The sequence below is a fragment of the Anser cygnoides genome, chromosome 32 (genome assembly GCF_040182565.1).
Source record: "Anser cygnoides isolate HZ-2024a breed goose chromosome 32, Taihu_goose_T2T_genome, whole genome shotgun sequence".
Classification (NCBI taxonomy): Eukaryota; Metazoa; Chordata; class Aves; order Anseriformes; family Anatidae; genus Anser; species Anser cygnoides.
Window position 1 is genome coordinate 2,345,481 of NC_089904.1, and position 15,236 is coordinate 2,360,716.

Below are 15,236 nucleotides of genomic sequence, written 5' to 3' on the forward strand. Positions count from 1 at the left end.
CGGCCCCCGCCCGCCCCTTCCCCTGCCCCCCCCTCCCCCCATCCCGGTGACCCCCCCCCCCCGCCCCTCCTTGTCCCCGTTCCCCGGGATTAGCCCGGGATTAGGCCGGGATTAGCCCGGGATTACCGGCGGCAGCATCACCGGCACCGGCCCCGGGAGGCGGAGCGGGGCCCGGGCACCCCCCAGGTACCGGCGGCACCGGGAGGGGGCGGGGGGGGCCGGGGAGGGCGGGGGGGGCATCTGGGGAGGGGGGGGGGGCAGCACCGGGGCTGCGGCGGCGCCGTGGATGGGGCCCGGTACCGGGAGGGGGGGGGGGGGGGTGGGGGGCACGGCCAGGCCCGGGGCCTCTCGCCCACGCGTGTGCCCCCCCCATTTTGCACACGCGTGGGGCCCCCCGCACCGTGCACCCCCCCTCTCCCCCCCCCTCTCCGTGCGCCCCCGCACCGGGCATCCCCCCCTCCCGTCCGTGCTCCCCCCCCACCCTTGCACACGCGTGGGCGGCCCCGGGCACGCGTGGGCACGGCGGGTGCGCGCGGGTGGGGGCGTGCAAACCGCTCCCCCCCCAGCAACATCCCCCCCCCCCTTTCCCTTGCACGCGTGGGCACGGGGACGTGCGCCCCCCCCCCCAGGGGGTGCACCCCTCCTTGAACACGCGTGGGCGCCCCTGTCCCGGGGGGGGGGGGGGGGGGGCCTTGCACGCGTGGGTGTGCGCGTGCACCCCTTGCACACGCGCGTGCACCCCCAACACGCGCGTACCCCCCCCCCCCATGCACGTGCACGGGCTGGCACACGCGTGGGGAGCCCTGCACGACCCCCCTTCCCCCCCACGGGCCTGGGCCCCCTGGGTCGGGGGGGGCACACGCGTGTGCGCCGCCCCCGTGTCGCGACAGGGCGCGCTGTCGCGACATGCCGCGGCGGCGCGGGGGCGCTCTTTCTCCCCCCCCCCCCCCCCCGCAGCTCCGCTCTGTCGCGACACGGATCCCGTCGCATGTCGCGACAGAACCCCCGCTGCCCCCCCTCCCCACCCCCCCCCCCGCTTCTGCCTCAGTTTCCCCGTGCGGGGACCCCGGGGGGGGGGGGGGGGAGCTCCACCCGTGCCGCGATGACGTCACCGCGTGACGTGATGGCCCCACGGGGGGGGGGGGGGGCACCTGAAGGGGCGGGGCCCCCCGACCCCCCCCCCTCCAGGGGTCCCCGGGGTGAAGCCCCGCCCCCCCGGTGACTCACCCCCCCTAATTTTAGTGATGACCTCATCAGCCCGCCCCCGGTTGCCACGGCAACCCCCAACCCCCCCCCCAAATTTTCGGGGGGAGGAGCCTTCCCGGCCCCCCCCAACCCAGCAGAAGCTGGGGGCCCCCCCCGCCCCCCCAGCCCTGCCTCAGTTTCCCCCCAAGCCCCCTGGCACCCGCTCGTGCATGGCCTTGCACACTCGTGTGCCCCCTCTCCTGCACCCCCCCCCTTGCCCCCCCGTCCTGATGACCCCCAAACGTGAGGGGCACGGGGGGGGGGGGGGGGCACGCGTGTAAACAGCCACGTGCGGGTGTGCAAACGCGTGTGCAAGGGGCTGCACGTGCGTGCAAGGGGTGCCCACAGGCAGGGGGCTGCACACGCGGGTGTGTGCAAGGTGCATACGGGTGCGGGGGGGGGGGGTTGCACGTGGGGTTGCACACGCTGGTGCAAGGGGGTGCACGCGTGGGTGCAGGGGTTGCACGCGGGGACCGGGGCATCTGCGAGGGTGCTGGTGCAAGGAGTGCACACGTGGGTGCAAGGTGGTGCGGGTGCATGCACAGGGTGCACACCGTGCATGGGGTTGCACACACAAATGCAAAGGGGTGTGAGCGCGTGCAAAGTGTGCACACAGGTGCAGGGGGTGCAGGTGCATGCACAGGGTGCACGCACGGGGTTGCACACACAAATGCAACGGGGCGCGAGCGCGTGCACGGTGCGCAAGCGGGTACAGGGGGGTGCAGGTTCACAGACGCACACGTGCAAGGGGCGCAAACGTGTGCAAGCGGTGCAGGTGCACGTCGGGGGGTGCCGCACGCATGCAGGGGGTGCAGGTGCACGCGTTGGGGTGCACGTGGGTGCAGGCACACGCAAGGAAGCGCTGCCGTGCAGGTGCACGCAGCTGGGTGCACGCATGTGCAGGGTTATCATGTGCGCACACGCAGGTGTGAGGGGTGCCGGTGCACGCAGCTGGGTGCAGGTGCATGTAGCAGGGTGCACACGCATGCACGGGGGTGCACGTGCATGCACGGGAGTGCACACGGGTGCAGGTGAGGGGATGCATAGGGGTGCAGGGGGGCGCCCACGGATGCAGGTGCATGCAGGGGGTGCAGGCGTGCAAGGAGTGCGGGTGCATACACGGGGGTGCGCGTGCATGCAGGGGGGTGCATGTGCGTGCGGGGGGGGGGTTGCACACGGGTGCAGGGGGTGCAGTTGCACCCGCGGGGGTGCCGACACATGCAGCTTTCCACACCCCCCCCCTCTCCAGGCCATGGCCTGCCTGCACGAGACGCGGACGCCCTCGCCCTCGCTGGCGGTGGCCTCGGAGGGGACCCCGGAGCAGGAGCTGACGCCCACCCAGTGCGCCCTGCGCGAGGGGCCCCCCATCCCCGCCGCCCCCGAGGCCTGGCCTCGCCGTGGGCCCCCCGAGCCCCCGAGCCCGGCGCCGCGGGGCCGCTGGCAGCCGAGGGCGCCCACCTGCGGTGCCAGGCGGCGGGGGTTCCTGGAGGGGCTCTTCGGGTGCCTCAAGCCCGTCTGGAGCATGATCGGGAAGGCCTACGCTGCCGAGCACAAGCACCCGCCCGAGGGTGAGGGGCTGGGGGGCGCAGTGGGGCTGGGGGGTGCAGCGGGGCTGGGGGGTGCAGCGGGGCTGGGGGCGTGCAGTGGGGCTGGGGGGGGTGCAATGGGGCTGGGGGTGCACGGGGAGCTGGGGGCGCAACGGGGCTGAGAGGATGCAAGGGGGCGGTGGAGCAATAAAGGGTACAAGGGGGGGGCAGGAATGGGGGGAAAAGGGGGAACGGGGGGGGGGTCAGGAAAAGGGGTGCAAAGGAGGGGGGCAGTGGGGCAAAGCGGGGTGCGATGAGGCAGGGAGCGTGCAAAGGGGCTGGGGGGGTGCAATGGGGAAAGAAGGGGGCAGTGGGGCAATAAAGGGCATAGTGGGGCAGGGTTGGGGTGCCCAAGGCGGGGGGGGGGGCTGCACCCCGGCCATGCCAGCACGCGGGTGCCAACGCGCGGGTGCCGGGCCCGCGGGTGCCCGCAGACCCCTGGGAGGTGCCGTTCGAGGAGATCCTGGACCTGCAGTGGGTGGGCAGCGGGGCGCAGGGCGCCGTCTTCCTGGGCCGCTTCCACGGCGAGGAGGTGGCGGTGAAGAAGGTGAGGGACCTGAAGGAGACCGACATCAAGCACCTGCGCAAGCTCAAGCACCCCAACATCATCACCTTCAAGTGAGCGCCCCAGGGTGGGCAGGGACACGGCTGGGGCGTGGGGGGCACCGGGGACACGGACGTGGTGTGGGCGTGGAGCATGGGGACACCGAGAGCATGGGCATGGACGTGGATGGTGTAGGGACATGGGCACGGTGTGGGTCGTGGAGCATGGGGACACCGAGAGCGTGGGGCATGGATGGGGCAGGGACATGGACATGGAGCATGGGGACACCGAGAGCATGGGGCATGGACAGGGACGTGGTGTGGACACAGAGCATGGGGGACACCATGGCCATGGATGTGGAGGGGGTAGGGACATGGGCACGGTGCGGACACAGAGCATGGGGACACCGTGAGCATGGGGGACACCAAGAGCATGGACATGGATGGGGTAGGGACATGGACATGGTGTGGATGTGGAGCATGGGGAGACCAAGAGCATGGGGCATGGTTGGGGTAGGGACATGGACACAGTGTGGACACAGAGCATGGGGACACGGTGAGCGTGGGGCATGGACACGGACATTTTGTGGACATGGAGCATGGGGGACACCAAGAGCATGGACATGGCTGGGGCATGGGGGACACCATGGGCACAGACACGGATGGGGTAGGGACATGGGCACGGTGTGGACGTGGAGCATGGGGACACCGTGAGCATGGACACGGATGGGGCATGGACACAGGCACGGAGCGTGGGGAACACCGTGAGCATGGGGCACGGACACGGTGTGGGCATGGGTACGGACACGGCACGGGCATGTGGCACAGGGGATGCCAGCCGTGGGCATGGGGGTCGTGGCATGGGCATGGACACGGCGTGGACATGGCATGGGTATGGACACGGCATGGGCATGGCATGGGGCATGGACACGGCATGGACACGGCACGGGGCATGGACACGGCACGGGCAAGCCACAGGCATGGTTTTGGGGTGGCCTCATGGACACAGCCATGGGGCCATGGACGCAGCATGCACGGGGAACACCGCCACGGCACGGACACGGGTGGGCAGGGCACGGCACGGACACGGGGACACGGACAGGTCCCACGTGTGGCGCGGGGCACTGACGGAGCCGCTGTGCCGGCAGGGGGGTGTGCACCCAGGCGCCCTGCTACTGCATCATCATGGAGTTCTGCGCCCAGGGCCAGCTCTACGAGGTGCTGCGCGCCGGGCGCAAGGTCACCCCCTCCCTCCTCGTCGACTGGTCCATGGGCATCGCCGGCGGCATGAACTACCTGCACCTCCACAAGATCATCCACCGCGACCTCAAGTCGCCCAAGTGAGCGGGGACGGGGGGCTCAGGGAGCACCCACGGGTGCTGGGGTGGTGGCGGCGGTGCCTGTGGTGGTGGTGGTGGGGCCGTGGCCGTGCCGGGTGCGTGGTCATGGGGGGGCCGTGCCCTCGGTGGGGCTCTGTCCGTGGTGGCTGCATGTCCCTGGTGGTGCCGTGTCCGTAGCGGTGACGTATCCGTGGTGGTGCCATGCCCGTGGCAGTGCCGTGTCCGTGACATTGATGTCCATGGTGGTGACGTGTCCGTGACACTGATGCTGCCATGTCCATGACATTGATGTGTTCACGTGTCCGTGGTGCACATGACATTGATGTTCATGGCGATGCCGTGCCCATGGTGGTGCCATGTCCATGGTGGTGACATGTCCATGACATCGACATGCCCGTGGTAATGCCATGCCCATGGCAGTGCCGTGCCCATGGTGGTGATGTGTCCGTGACACTGATGTGTCCTTGGTGCTGCCATGTCCATGACATTGATGTGTTCATGGTGGTGCCGTGTCCATGGTGGTGACATGTCCATGACACTGACATGTCCATGGCGGTTGTCAGGCCCATAGTGGTGACATGTCCATGGCATCGACATGTCCATGGTGGTGCCATGCCCATGGCAGTGCCGTGCCCATGGTGGTGCCGTGTCCATGACAATGACATGGTGGTGGCCTGCCCCCGGCAGTACAATGACCATGGATGGTTGCACGCCTGTGGTGCTTGCATGCAGGTGACAGTTGTATAGCCATGGCAGTGCCATGGCAGTGGTGGCACAATGACCACAGCAGCTGCATGTCCAAGGTGGTGACGTGTCCATGGCAGTTGCATGACTGTGGTGGTGCCGTGCTCGTGGTGGTGGTGCCATGCTCGTGGTGGTGGTGGTGCCATGCCCATGGTGGTGGTGGTGGTGGTGCCATGCCCATGATGCTGGTGGTGCCATGTTCATGGTGGTGCTGGTGGTGACATGCCCATGGTGCTGGTGGTGCCATGCTCGTGGTGGTGGTGCCATGCTCGTGGTGGTGGTGCCATGCTCGTGGTGATCGTGCCATGCTCGTGGTGGTGGTGGTGCCATGCCCGTGGTGCTGGTGGTGCCATGCTTGTGGTGGTGGCATGCCCATGGTGCTGGTGATGATGGTGCCATGCTCATGGTGGTGGTGGTGGTGGTGCCATGCTCATGGTGGTGGTGGTGCCATGCCCATGGTGCTGGTGGCAGTGGTGGCATGCCCATGGTGCTGGTAGTGGTGGTGCCATGCTCGTGGTGGTGGTGGTAGCATGCCCATGGTGCTGGTGCCATGGCCATGGTGCTGGTGGCAGTGGTGCCATGCCCATGGTGCTGGTGGTGGTGGTGCCATGCCCGTGGTGGTGGTGGTGGCAGTGGTGCATGTCCGTGGTGGTGCCTTGCCCATGACGGCACCACGCTCATGGCAGTTGCGTGCCAGTGACGGTGCTGTGCCCATGGCGGTGCTGTGCCCATGGTGGTGCCGTGCCCGTGGTGGTGGCATGTCCACGACGGGACAACGCGCACAGCGGCCGCGTGCCCGTGACAGTGCCATGCCTGTGGCACTGGCACGGCGCTGAGTGGCTGCCCCCCAGCATGCTCATCACCTACGACGACGTGGTGAAGATCTCCGACTTCGGCACCTCCAAGGAGCTCATCGACAAGAGCACCAAGATGTCCTTCGCCGGCACCGTGGCCTGGATGGCGCCCGAGGTCATCCGCAACGAGCCCGTCTCTGAGAAGGTCGACATCTGGTGAGGGCACGGGGACACCGGGGACCTCGGGGACAGCAGGGAGCCGTGGTGGCACTGGGGACGCGGCAACATGGGGGCTACTGGGAACCGGTGGCAACCCTGGGGATACTGGGGACACAGGGGGTGGGCAGCAGGGACACTGCAGGGGAACGGGGATGGGGACAATGGGGAGGTTGAGGGGGACTTTGTAGGGCCATCAGGGACACCAGCATGGGCAGAGGCAGGGAGGGGACACCGGGGGCGAGTGGAGGGGGACCAAGGGACAGGGTGAGGCCACCGGGGGTGCCCGGGACCGTGGGTGACGCTGCGCCCAGGTCCTTCGGGGTGGTGCTGTGGGAGCTGCTGACGGGCGAGATCCCCTACAAGGACGTGGACTCCTCGGCCATCATCTGGGGCGTGGGCAGCAACAGCCTCCACCTGCCCGTCCCCTCCGGCTGCCCCGACGGCTTCAAGGTGCTGCTGCGCCAGTGCTGGTGAGTGCGCCCGTGGGGGGGACACCCCGTGGGGACACCCCGTGGGGACGCTGTGGGCACAGGGGTACACCATGGGGCCATCCCATGGGGACCCTGAACGGGGACACCCAATGGGGACATCCCACAGGGACCCTGCACAAGGACACCCCATGGGGACAATGCCCAGAGACACCCCTGCTTTCAGGGGGTGATGCCATGGGGCAACCCCCCCCCCCGGACACCTTAGGGACCGCCACGGGGACCTTCCAGTGGCACCCCAACATGGGGGACCCCATCCTATTGCCCTTCCCCTGGCTGTCCCCATACCAGGGGGCCATGCCCATGGGGTGCCAGGCTGGGGGTGCACCCAGCACGTCAGTGGGTGCCGTGTCCCGTGCACCCTTCCCCGCCCGTGGCCCCAAAAGGCTCCCCCAGCACCCAGCGCCGTGCTGCCCCCACCCCCCAGGAACAGCAAGCCCCGGAACCGGCCGTCCTTCCGGCAGATCCTGCTGCACCTCGACATCGCCTCCGCCGACGTCCTCTCCACCCCCCAGGAGACCTACTTCAAATCCCAGGTACCCGGCGGCACCCTGGGGACACCCCAGCATCACCCTCAGCACCCTAGGGTCACCCAGTGCCATGGGGTCACCCAGTGCCACGGGGACACCCAGCACCCCAGGGTCACCCAGTGCCACAGGGAAACCCAGCACCCCAGGGTCACCCAGTGCCACGGGGGTACCCAGGGACCCTCAGCACCCCAGGGACCCCAAGCCCTGTGGGACACCCCCTCCACCTCCCATGGCCGGTGCGGGGGCAGCCATGGCGTGCAGCTGCCAGGGGGGGATCCCAGGGGATCCCTGCCCATATCCCAGTACTCAGGCAGCTGTGTCCAGTATATCCCAGTGGCCAGAGTGGCCATGCCCAGTATATCCCAGTGTTTAAGTAGTCATAGCCAGTATATCCCAGTGCTCAGGGGATCCAAGCCCAGTACATCCCAGTGATCAGGAGGCCATGCCCAGTATATCCCAGCGCTCAGGTGGCCATGCCCAGTACATCCCAGTGCTCGGGTGCCCGTGCCCAGTACGTCCCAGTGCCCCCAGTGAGTGGTGCCGCGTGCCGCAGGCGGAGTGGCGGGAGGAGGTGAAGCTGCACTTCGAGAAGATCAAGTCGGAGGGGACGTGCCTGCACCGCCTCGAGGAGGAGCTCATCAACCGCCGGCGCGAGGAGCTGCGGTGGGCCCGGCCGCGGGGCCTGGGGACGTGGGGACGTGGGGACACAGGGACGTGGGACATGGGGATGTGGGGATATGGGGATGCGGGATGGGGATACAGGGACATGGGGACGTGGGGACTCGGGGACATGGGGACATGGGGATATGGGGACACGGGGACATGGGGCACAGGGACATGGGGACATGGGGAACAGGGACACAGGGCATGGGGAATTGGGGACATGGGGACGTGGGGACTCAGGGGACATGGGGACGTGGACATGGGGGCGTGGGGATGTGGGGATATGGGGATGCGGGATGGGGATACAGGGACATGGGGACTCGGGGACATGGGGACATGGGGACTCGGGGACATGTGGACATGGGGCACAGGGACATGGGTACATGGGGAACAGGGACACAGGGCATGGGGACGTGGGGACATGGGGACACATGGATGTGGGGACACGGGGACATGGGGCAGCGGGGTGCCAGGAGCAGGGGTTGGGGTATCGGGGGGGTGCCGGGACAGGGAGAGCCTTTGGGTGCCTGTGCATGGGGTGGGGGGGCTGTGGGGGGATCCCATGAGGTTCTGTGGGGTTCCCGTGGGGTTCCCGTGGGATTCCCGTGGGGTTCCCGTGCTGACGCCCGGCGTGCCCCGGTGCCAGGCACGCGCTGGACATCCGGGAGCACTACGAGCGCAAGCTGGAGCGCGCCAACAACCTGTACATGGAGCTCAGCGCCCTGATGCTGCAGCTGGAGCTGAAGGAGAAGGAGCTGCTCAGGTGCGCGGGGCCCCCCCAGCACCCCCCCAAGGCACCCCCCCCCCAACACCCCAAGCGTCCCCCATAGCTGGGTGCTGTGGGGCAGGGGGCTCCCTGAGCCACAGCCGCATCCACGCCACCCCCGAGCCCACGGGCACCCCTTTACCCGCACCGTGGGCACCCCATGGCCACGGCCACCCCTTAGGGTCAGCCCATGGCTATACGGTCCCTACACCCACCCCATGGGCAACCCTTACCTGCACTCGGTGGCCACGGCCAGCTCTATAGCCATGCCGTGGCCACATCCAGCTCTATCCCGTGGCTACCCCGTGGCCATTCCCAGTTTCCACCCTGTGGGCACCCCATGGGGAACCCTATATCCATCCTATGGCCATGGCCATGACTACCTCTGTATCCACCCTATGGCCACCCCTATATCCATGTTACGGACACCCCGTAGTCATGGCCACCCTTATACACACCCCATAGACACGCCATGGTCATGGCCGGTTCTATATCCACCCCGTGGCCTTGACCAGCCCTATATGCATCCCATGACCATGGCCAAACCTACATCCACCCCGCAGCCCCCCCTTGGTTTTGACCAACCTTACATGTACCCCATAGTCACCCTGTGGTCATGGCGAAACCTGTATCCATCCCAAGGCCACTGCCATGCCCTTTGTGACCCCTATAGCCACCCCATGGCCTTGACTCACCCTATATGCACCCCATGACTATGGCCACCCCTATATGTACCCTTTGGCCACCCTATGGTCATAGCCAAACCTATATCCATCCCATGGCCACCCCAATGCCCCTTGCCACCCCTATATCCACCCTGTGGTGATGGCCACCCCTATATACACCCTATGGCCACCCTATGGTCATGGCCAAGCCTATATCCATCCCATGGCCATCCCCACCCTATGGCCACCCCATGGTCATGGCCAAGCCTATATCCATCCCATGGCCCCCCCGATGCCCCTTGCCACCCCATGGCCTTGACCAACCCTATATGCACCCCATGGCTATGCCCACCCCTATATCCACCCTATATCCACCCCACGCTCACGCCCACCCCTATAACAACCCCGTAGCCGCCCCGAGCCCTTCCCCACCCCTACCCCAAGCCCTTCCCCACTCGGGGGGGGTCGGTACCGATGCGTTCCCCCCCCCCCCCAGGCGGGAGCAGGCGCTGGAGAAGCGCTACCCCGGGCTCTTCAAGCCGCGGGCGCCGCGGGGGCTCCTGCACGGGAACGCCGTCGAGACCCTCATCAAGAAGCGCAACGTCCCCCAGAAGCTCTCCCCCCACGGCAAGCGGTGCGCCCCCCCCCGGAGGGGTTACGGGGTGGGGGGGGGAATCCCCCTCTTATTGGGGCCGGGGGGGGGGGGGGCTCTGGAGGGGGTGAGCTCAGGGGGTGGGGAGGTGGGAATGGGGGTTCGGTAAGGGGGGGGGGGGCTGGGGGGGGTCCTTGGGGGGGGCTGGGGGTGGGGAGGTGGGACACCGGGGTCTCATTGGGGTGGGGGGGGGGCTTGGGTGACTCGGTCCTTTGGGGGGGGCTCTGGGGGTGCAGGTCCCTGGGGATGGGCTCTGGGGTGGGGGGGGTGCAGTGTCCCCTGGGGGGGGGGTTGTGTCCCTTGGGGGGGGGTTGCAGGTAGGGGGGGTGGGGGGGCAGATGCCCAGAGTCATTTTTGGGGGGGGGGGGGGGGGTCAGTTCTGGGCCCCTGGGTGCCCTGCTCCCTTTGGGTCCCTTGGAGGGGTCCCATGGGTGCAGACACCCTTGGGGCGGGTGGGGGGAGGGGGGCACATTTTGGGCACCTGGCCCCCAGGCTCCCACCTGGGAAGGGGGAGTTGGGGTGGGGGGGGGGGGGTTCTGGGTCCCCCCCTGCAGCCCCCCCCTCTTTTTGTCCCCCCCCCCCCAGCCCCGACATCCTGAAGCCGGAGGTGCTGCTGCCCAAGCTGGATGCGGCCATGGCGCAGGTGGCCCTGCCCGGCTGCCCCAAGGGCCCCCCCTCGCCGGGGCGCAGCCGCCGAGCCAAGGGGCGCCACCGCAAAGCGGGGGGGCCCCAGGGGGGGCTGCGGGGAAGCGGGTCCCGAAACCGGACCCCCCCGGGGCCTTCCCGGCCCCCCCCCGGCCACCGCCGGCCCCGACCTCCTCGGGGGCACCCTGGAGGTCGCGGGAGCCCCCCCGGCCGCCGTGCCCGATGCGGGGTCTGGGGGGGCAGAGGGCACCCAAGGGCCCCCCCCACCGCAGCCCCCCACCCCCGGGGAGCCTGAGCGGGACAGCGGGGCCGCCCGGGGGGGGCGAGGGGGGGCCGGGCAGCATCTCACCCCCGCGGCGCTGCTGTACCGGGCGGCCGTCACGAGGGGCCAGGTGAGTGCTTATTTTTTGGGGGGGGGGATCCCTTATTTTGGGAAGGGGGGGGGTCCCTTATTTTTTGGGGGGGGGGGCTTATCCCTTATTTTGGGGGGGGTCCCTTATTTTGGGGGGGTCCCTTATTGTCCCTTTTTTGGGGGGGGGGGGGCTTATTTTTTGGGAAGGGTCCTTTATTTTGGGGGGGTCCCTTTTTTTGGGGGGGGGGTCCCTTATTTGGCGGGGGTCCCTTATTTTTTGGGGTGGGGTCCCTTATTGTTTTGGGGGGGGTCCCTTTTTTGGCGGGGGTCCCTTATGGGGTCCCTTATTGTTTTGGGGGGGTCCCTTTTGCAGGTCCCTTATTTTTGGGGGGCGGGTGTCTTATTTTGGGGGGGGGGGGGTCCCTTATTTTAGGGGGGGTTGGAAATGGTGTGTGGGGGAGAAGACCCCCCCAAGGGTCCAGCCCAGCACTGGGGGGGGGGGGTCAAACAGACAGGGGTCCCTTCTGGAGGGGGGGGGGGTCGGGACCCCTGGGTCCATCCTGTGGGTCTGGGGGGGGGGGGGTTCTGCCCCCCTGGGGGCAGCCAGAGGCCCCCACGCCCCCCCCACGCCCCCCCCCCCCCCCCAGAAGCGGGGGGTCTCGTCGGAGGAGGAGGAGGGCGAAGTGGACAGCGAGGTGGAGCTGCCGCTGCGGCAGAGGTGGGTGCTGCCCCCCCCCTCCAAACCCCCCCAAACCCCCTCCAGGACTCTGGACCCCCGTTTTTGGGGGGGGGGCAGAATCCCCCCACCCTCCCCGGGGGGGGGGTACGTGGTGACCTGTGGGTGCTGGACCCCCAGGAAGGGGGGAAGGGGAAGGGGGGGGGGGGCTTGTGTGCCCAGACCCCCCCCAGGATCGGTGCTGGGGGTGTCAATGGGTGCTGGGATGCCCGAGATGGGTGCTGGGGGGGTGTCCTTGGGTGCTGAGCCCCCAGGATGGGATGCTGTGGGGGGTTTTGGGTGCCCACGGGGCTACTGGGGGTGTCGGAGATGCTGTGTGGCCAGTGGGTGCCCATGGGGCCCAGACCCCCCCCAGGATGTGCTGGGGGTGTCCTGGGATGCTATGGATGGGTGCTGGGGGTGCCCATGGGTGCTGAGACCCCCCTGGGTACAGGGATGCTGTGGATGGGTGCTGGGGGGCCTGGCGGGTGCCCACGGGTGCTGAGCCCCCCGGTGCTGGGGGTGTCAGTGGGTGCTGGGATGCTGTGGATGGGTGCTGGGGGCCTGGTGGGTGCCCATGGGTGCTGAGCCCCCCAGGATCGGTGCTGGGGGTGTCAGTGGGTACCGAGATGCTGTCGGTGGGTGCCAGTGGGTGCCCATGGGTGCCCAGACCCCCCCCAGGATCAGTGCTGGGGGTGTCAGTGGGTGCTGGGATGCTGTGGATGGGTGCTGGGGGGTGCCCATGGGTGCTGAGCCCCCAGGATCAGTGCTGGGGGTTTCTGGGTACAGGATGCTGTGGATGGTGCTGCCGTGCCCATGGTGCTGCCCCCCAGGATCGGTGCTGGGGGTGGCAGTGGGTGCCCCCAAGATCCCATCCCTTCGGATGGGTGCTGGGGGATGCCCAGTGCTGAGAGGATTGTGCAGTGGGTGCTGGGATGCTGTGGATGGGTGCTGGGGGTGTCCATGGGTGCTGAGCCCCCGGGTGCCCATGGGTGCTGAGCCCCCAGGATGGGTGCTGGGGGTCTCTGGGTGCTGGGATGCTGCGAATGGGTGCTGGGGGGTGCCCACGGGTGCCCAGACCCCCCCCCCCCCCCTCAGGATCAGTGCTGGGCACATGTCATGGGTGCCTGGGATGCTGTGTATGGGTGCTGGGGGGCCTGGGGGTGTCCACGGGTGCTGAGCCCCCAGGATCAGTGGTGGGGGGGTTTCTGGGCTGCAGGTGGGTGCCCACCCACCCCCTCACCCCCCCCCCAAACCCAGGTGGCCCCCGGGCATGAGCAAGCGGCAGTCGCTGTCGACCTTCAGCTCGGAGAACTTCTCGGGGACGGGGACGGGGACGGGGACGAGGGGCACACGAGCGAGCCCTCGCACAGCGCCACCCCGGACGTGGGCAGCACCAACACGGACGAGCGCCCCGACGAGCGCTCCGAGGACCTCCTCTCGCAGGGCTCCGAGATCCCCCTGGACGCCCCCCCCCCCGAAGGGCCCGGCCGCCGCCACGGGGGGCTCAGCCCCAAGGTAACCCCCCCCCCCCCAACCCCCGGCACCCCTGGGTGGGAGGGAGGCACCTAGGGAGGGGGGATGGGGGGGTGCTGGACCCCCGGGTGGGTGGCAGGGTATGGGGGGGGGGGGGGGGGGGGGGTTGGGGGGGTGCAGTGATGGGTGCCCCACCCCTGGGTGGGGGGTGCTGGATGGGGGCTCCTGGACCACAGTGTTTGGGGGGGGGGCATAGGGTGCCCCTGTGGGTGCTGAGGGGCTCCTGGACCCCTGGGTGGGGGCTCCTGGACCCCCAGGTGGGTGGCAGGGTATGGGGGGGGGGGCAGTAGGGTGCCCCAAATATGGGTGCTATGGGTGCTGAGGGGCTCCAGGACCCCTGGGTGGGGAGGGGGGGTCAGTAGGGTCCCCCAGGGATGGGTGCTGAGGGGCTCCTGGACCCCTGGGTGGGGGCTCCTGGACCCCCAGGTGGGTAGCAGGGTATGGGGGGACAGTGGGGTGCCCCAGGGATGGGTGCTGAGGGTGCTGAGGGGCTCCTGGACCCCTGGGTGGCTGCCCCCAGGGATGGGGGATAGGGGGGTGCTGGACCCCCGGGTGGGTGGCCAGCAGGGTGCCCCAGGGATGGGTGCGGGATGGGGTGCTGTGGGTGCTGAGGGGCTCCAGGACCCCTGGGTGGGGAGGGGGGGTCAGTAGGGTCCCCCAGGGATGGGTGCTGAGGGTGCTGAGGGGCTCCTGGACCCCTGGGTGGCAGGGGGGTGCCCCCAGGGATGGGGGATAGGGGGGTGCTGGACCCCCGGGTGGGTGGCAGTGTATGGGGGGGGGCAGCAGGGTGCCCCAGGGATGGGTGCGGGATGGGGTGCTGCGGGTGCTGAGGGGCTCCAGGACCCCTGGGTGGGGAGGGGGGGTCAGTAGGGTCCCCCAGGGATGGGTGCTGAGGGTGCTGAGGGGCTCCTGGACCCCTGGGTGGGAGGGGGGTGCCCCCAGGGATGGGGGATGGGGGGGGTGCTGGACCCCCGGGTGGGTGGCAGGGTATGGGGGGGGCAGTGGGGTGCCCCAGGGATGGGTGTGGATGGGGAGGGGTCCCCCAGGGAAGGGGTCCCTCAGAGCCCTCCCGCCCCCCCAAGACAGGGTGCCATAGGAAACAGGGGGGGGGGGGTCTCAGGGTTACCCCCAGAGACCCCCAGCAGCCCCCCCGAGCATTCCCCCCCCCTGAGCCGGGGGTCTCCCTCTGCCACCTGGTCCTGGGGGACCCAGGGGGGGCCCCCCCAGACCCCCCCCCCCCTGGAGTCCAGTGCCCCCCCCCCCCAAGACGAGGGGACAGGGGAGAGCCCCCCCAGGACTGCACACCCCGGGGGGGGGCTCTCAGCATCGCTGGGGGGGGGCCAGGAGCACCCCCCTGCCAGGGCCAGGACCCATGGGGGGGGGGGACCCAGAGCACCTCGAGGCCACATCCCACGGGGAAGGGACCCCCCAGGAACAGTTTAAAAGCGTGGGGGGGTCCCCAACACCCCCCCGCCCCCCAGCCCGGCTGGGGGGGGGGCTCTGGGGGTGTCTGACCCCCCCCCCCCCCCCCCAGGTCTCCGAGGACTCGGACTGCGACAGCGCGGAGCTCGACCACTCGGGCAGCGGCGAGGGGCCCCCCCGGCCCGCAGCCCCCCCCGGCCTGTGACCTGCACCCCCCCCCCCCACCTCCACCACTCCCCCCCCCCCCACCCCCACCCCCACACACACACTTGTACAGCCCCAAATATTTATATAAATATTTATCGATCTCTACAGAAAGCTCCGTGCGGTC

At 69.3% G+C, this 15,236-nt stretch overlaps 1 protein-coding gene across 1 annotated transcript; it reads left to right on the forward strand.

Annotated features, from left to right (window-relative positions):
- The first annotated feature begins 1,499 nt into the window (after window positions 1–1,499).
- MAP3K12 (mitogen-activated protein kinase kinase kinase 12) lies at window positions 1,500–15,158 on the forward strand. The gene is given in 17 exon segments (XM_066985689.1): window positions 1,500–2,651; window positions 2,654–2,720; window positions 2,722–2,813; window positions 3,266–3,449; window positions 4,523–4,714; window positions 6,310–6,468; window positions 6,783–6,941; window positions 7,387–7,495; window positions 8,043–8,152; window positions 8,799–8,915; window positions 10,080–10,217; window positions 10,821–10,953; window positions 10,955–11,272; window positions 11,880–11,950; window positions 13,208–13,263; window positions 13,266–13,465; window positions 15,018–15,158. Coding segments are annotated over 17 exon segments (3,045 nt in total). The 5' UTR covers window positions 1,500–1,804; the 3' UTR covers window positions 15,111–15,158.
- Window positions 15,159–15,236: the final 78 nt, after the last annotated feature.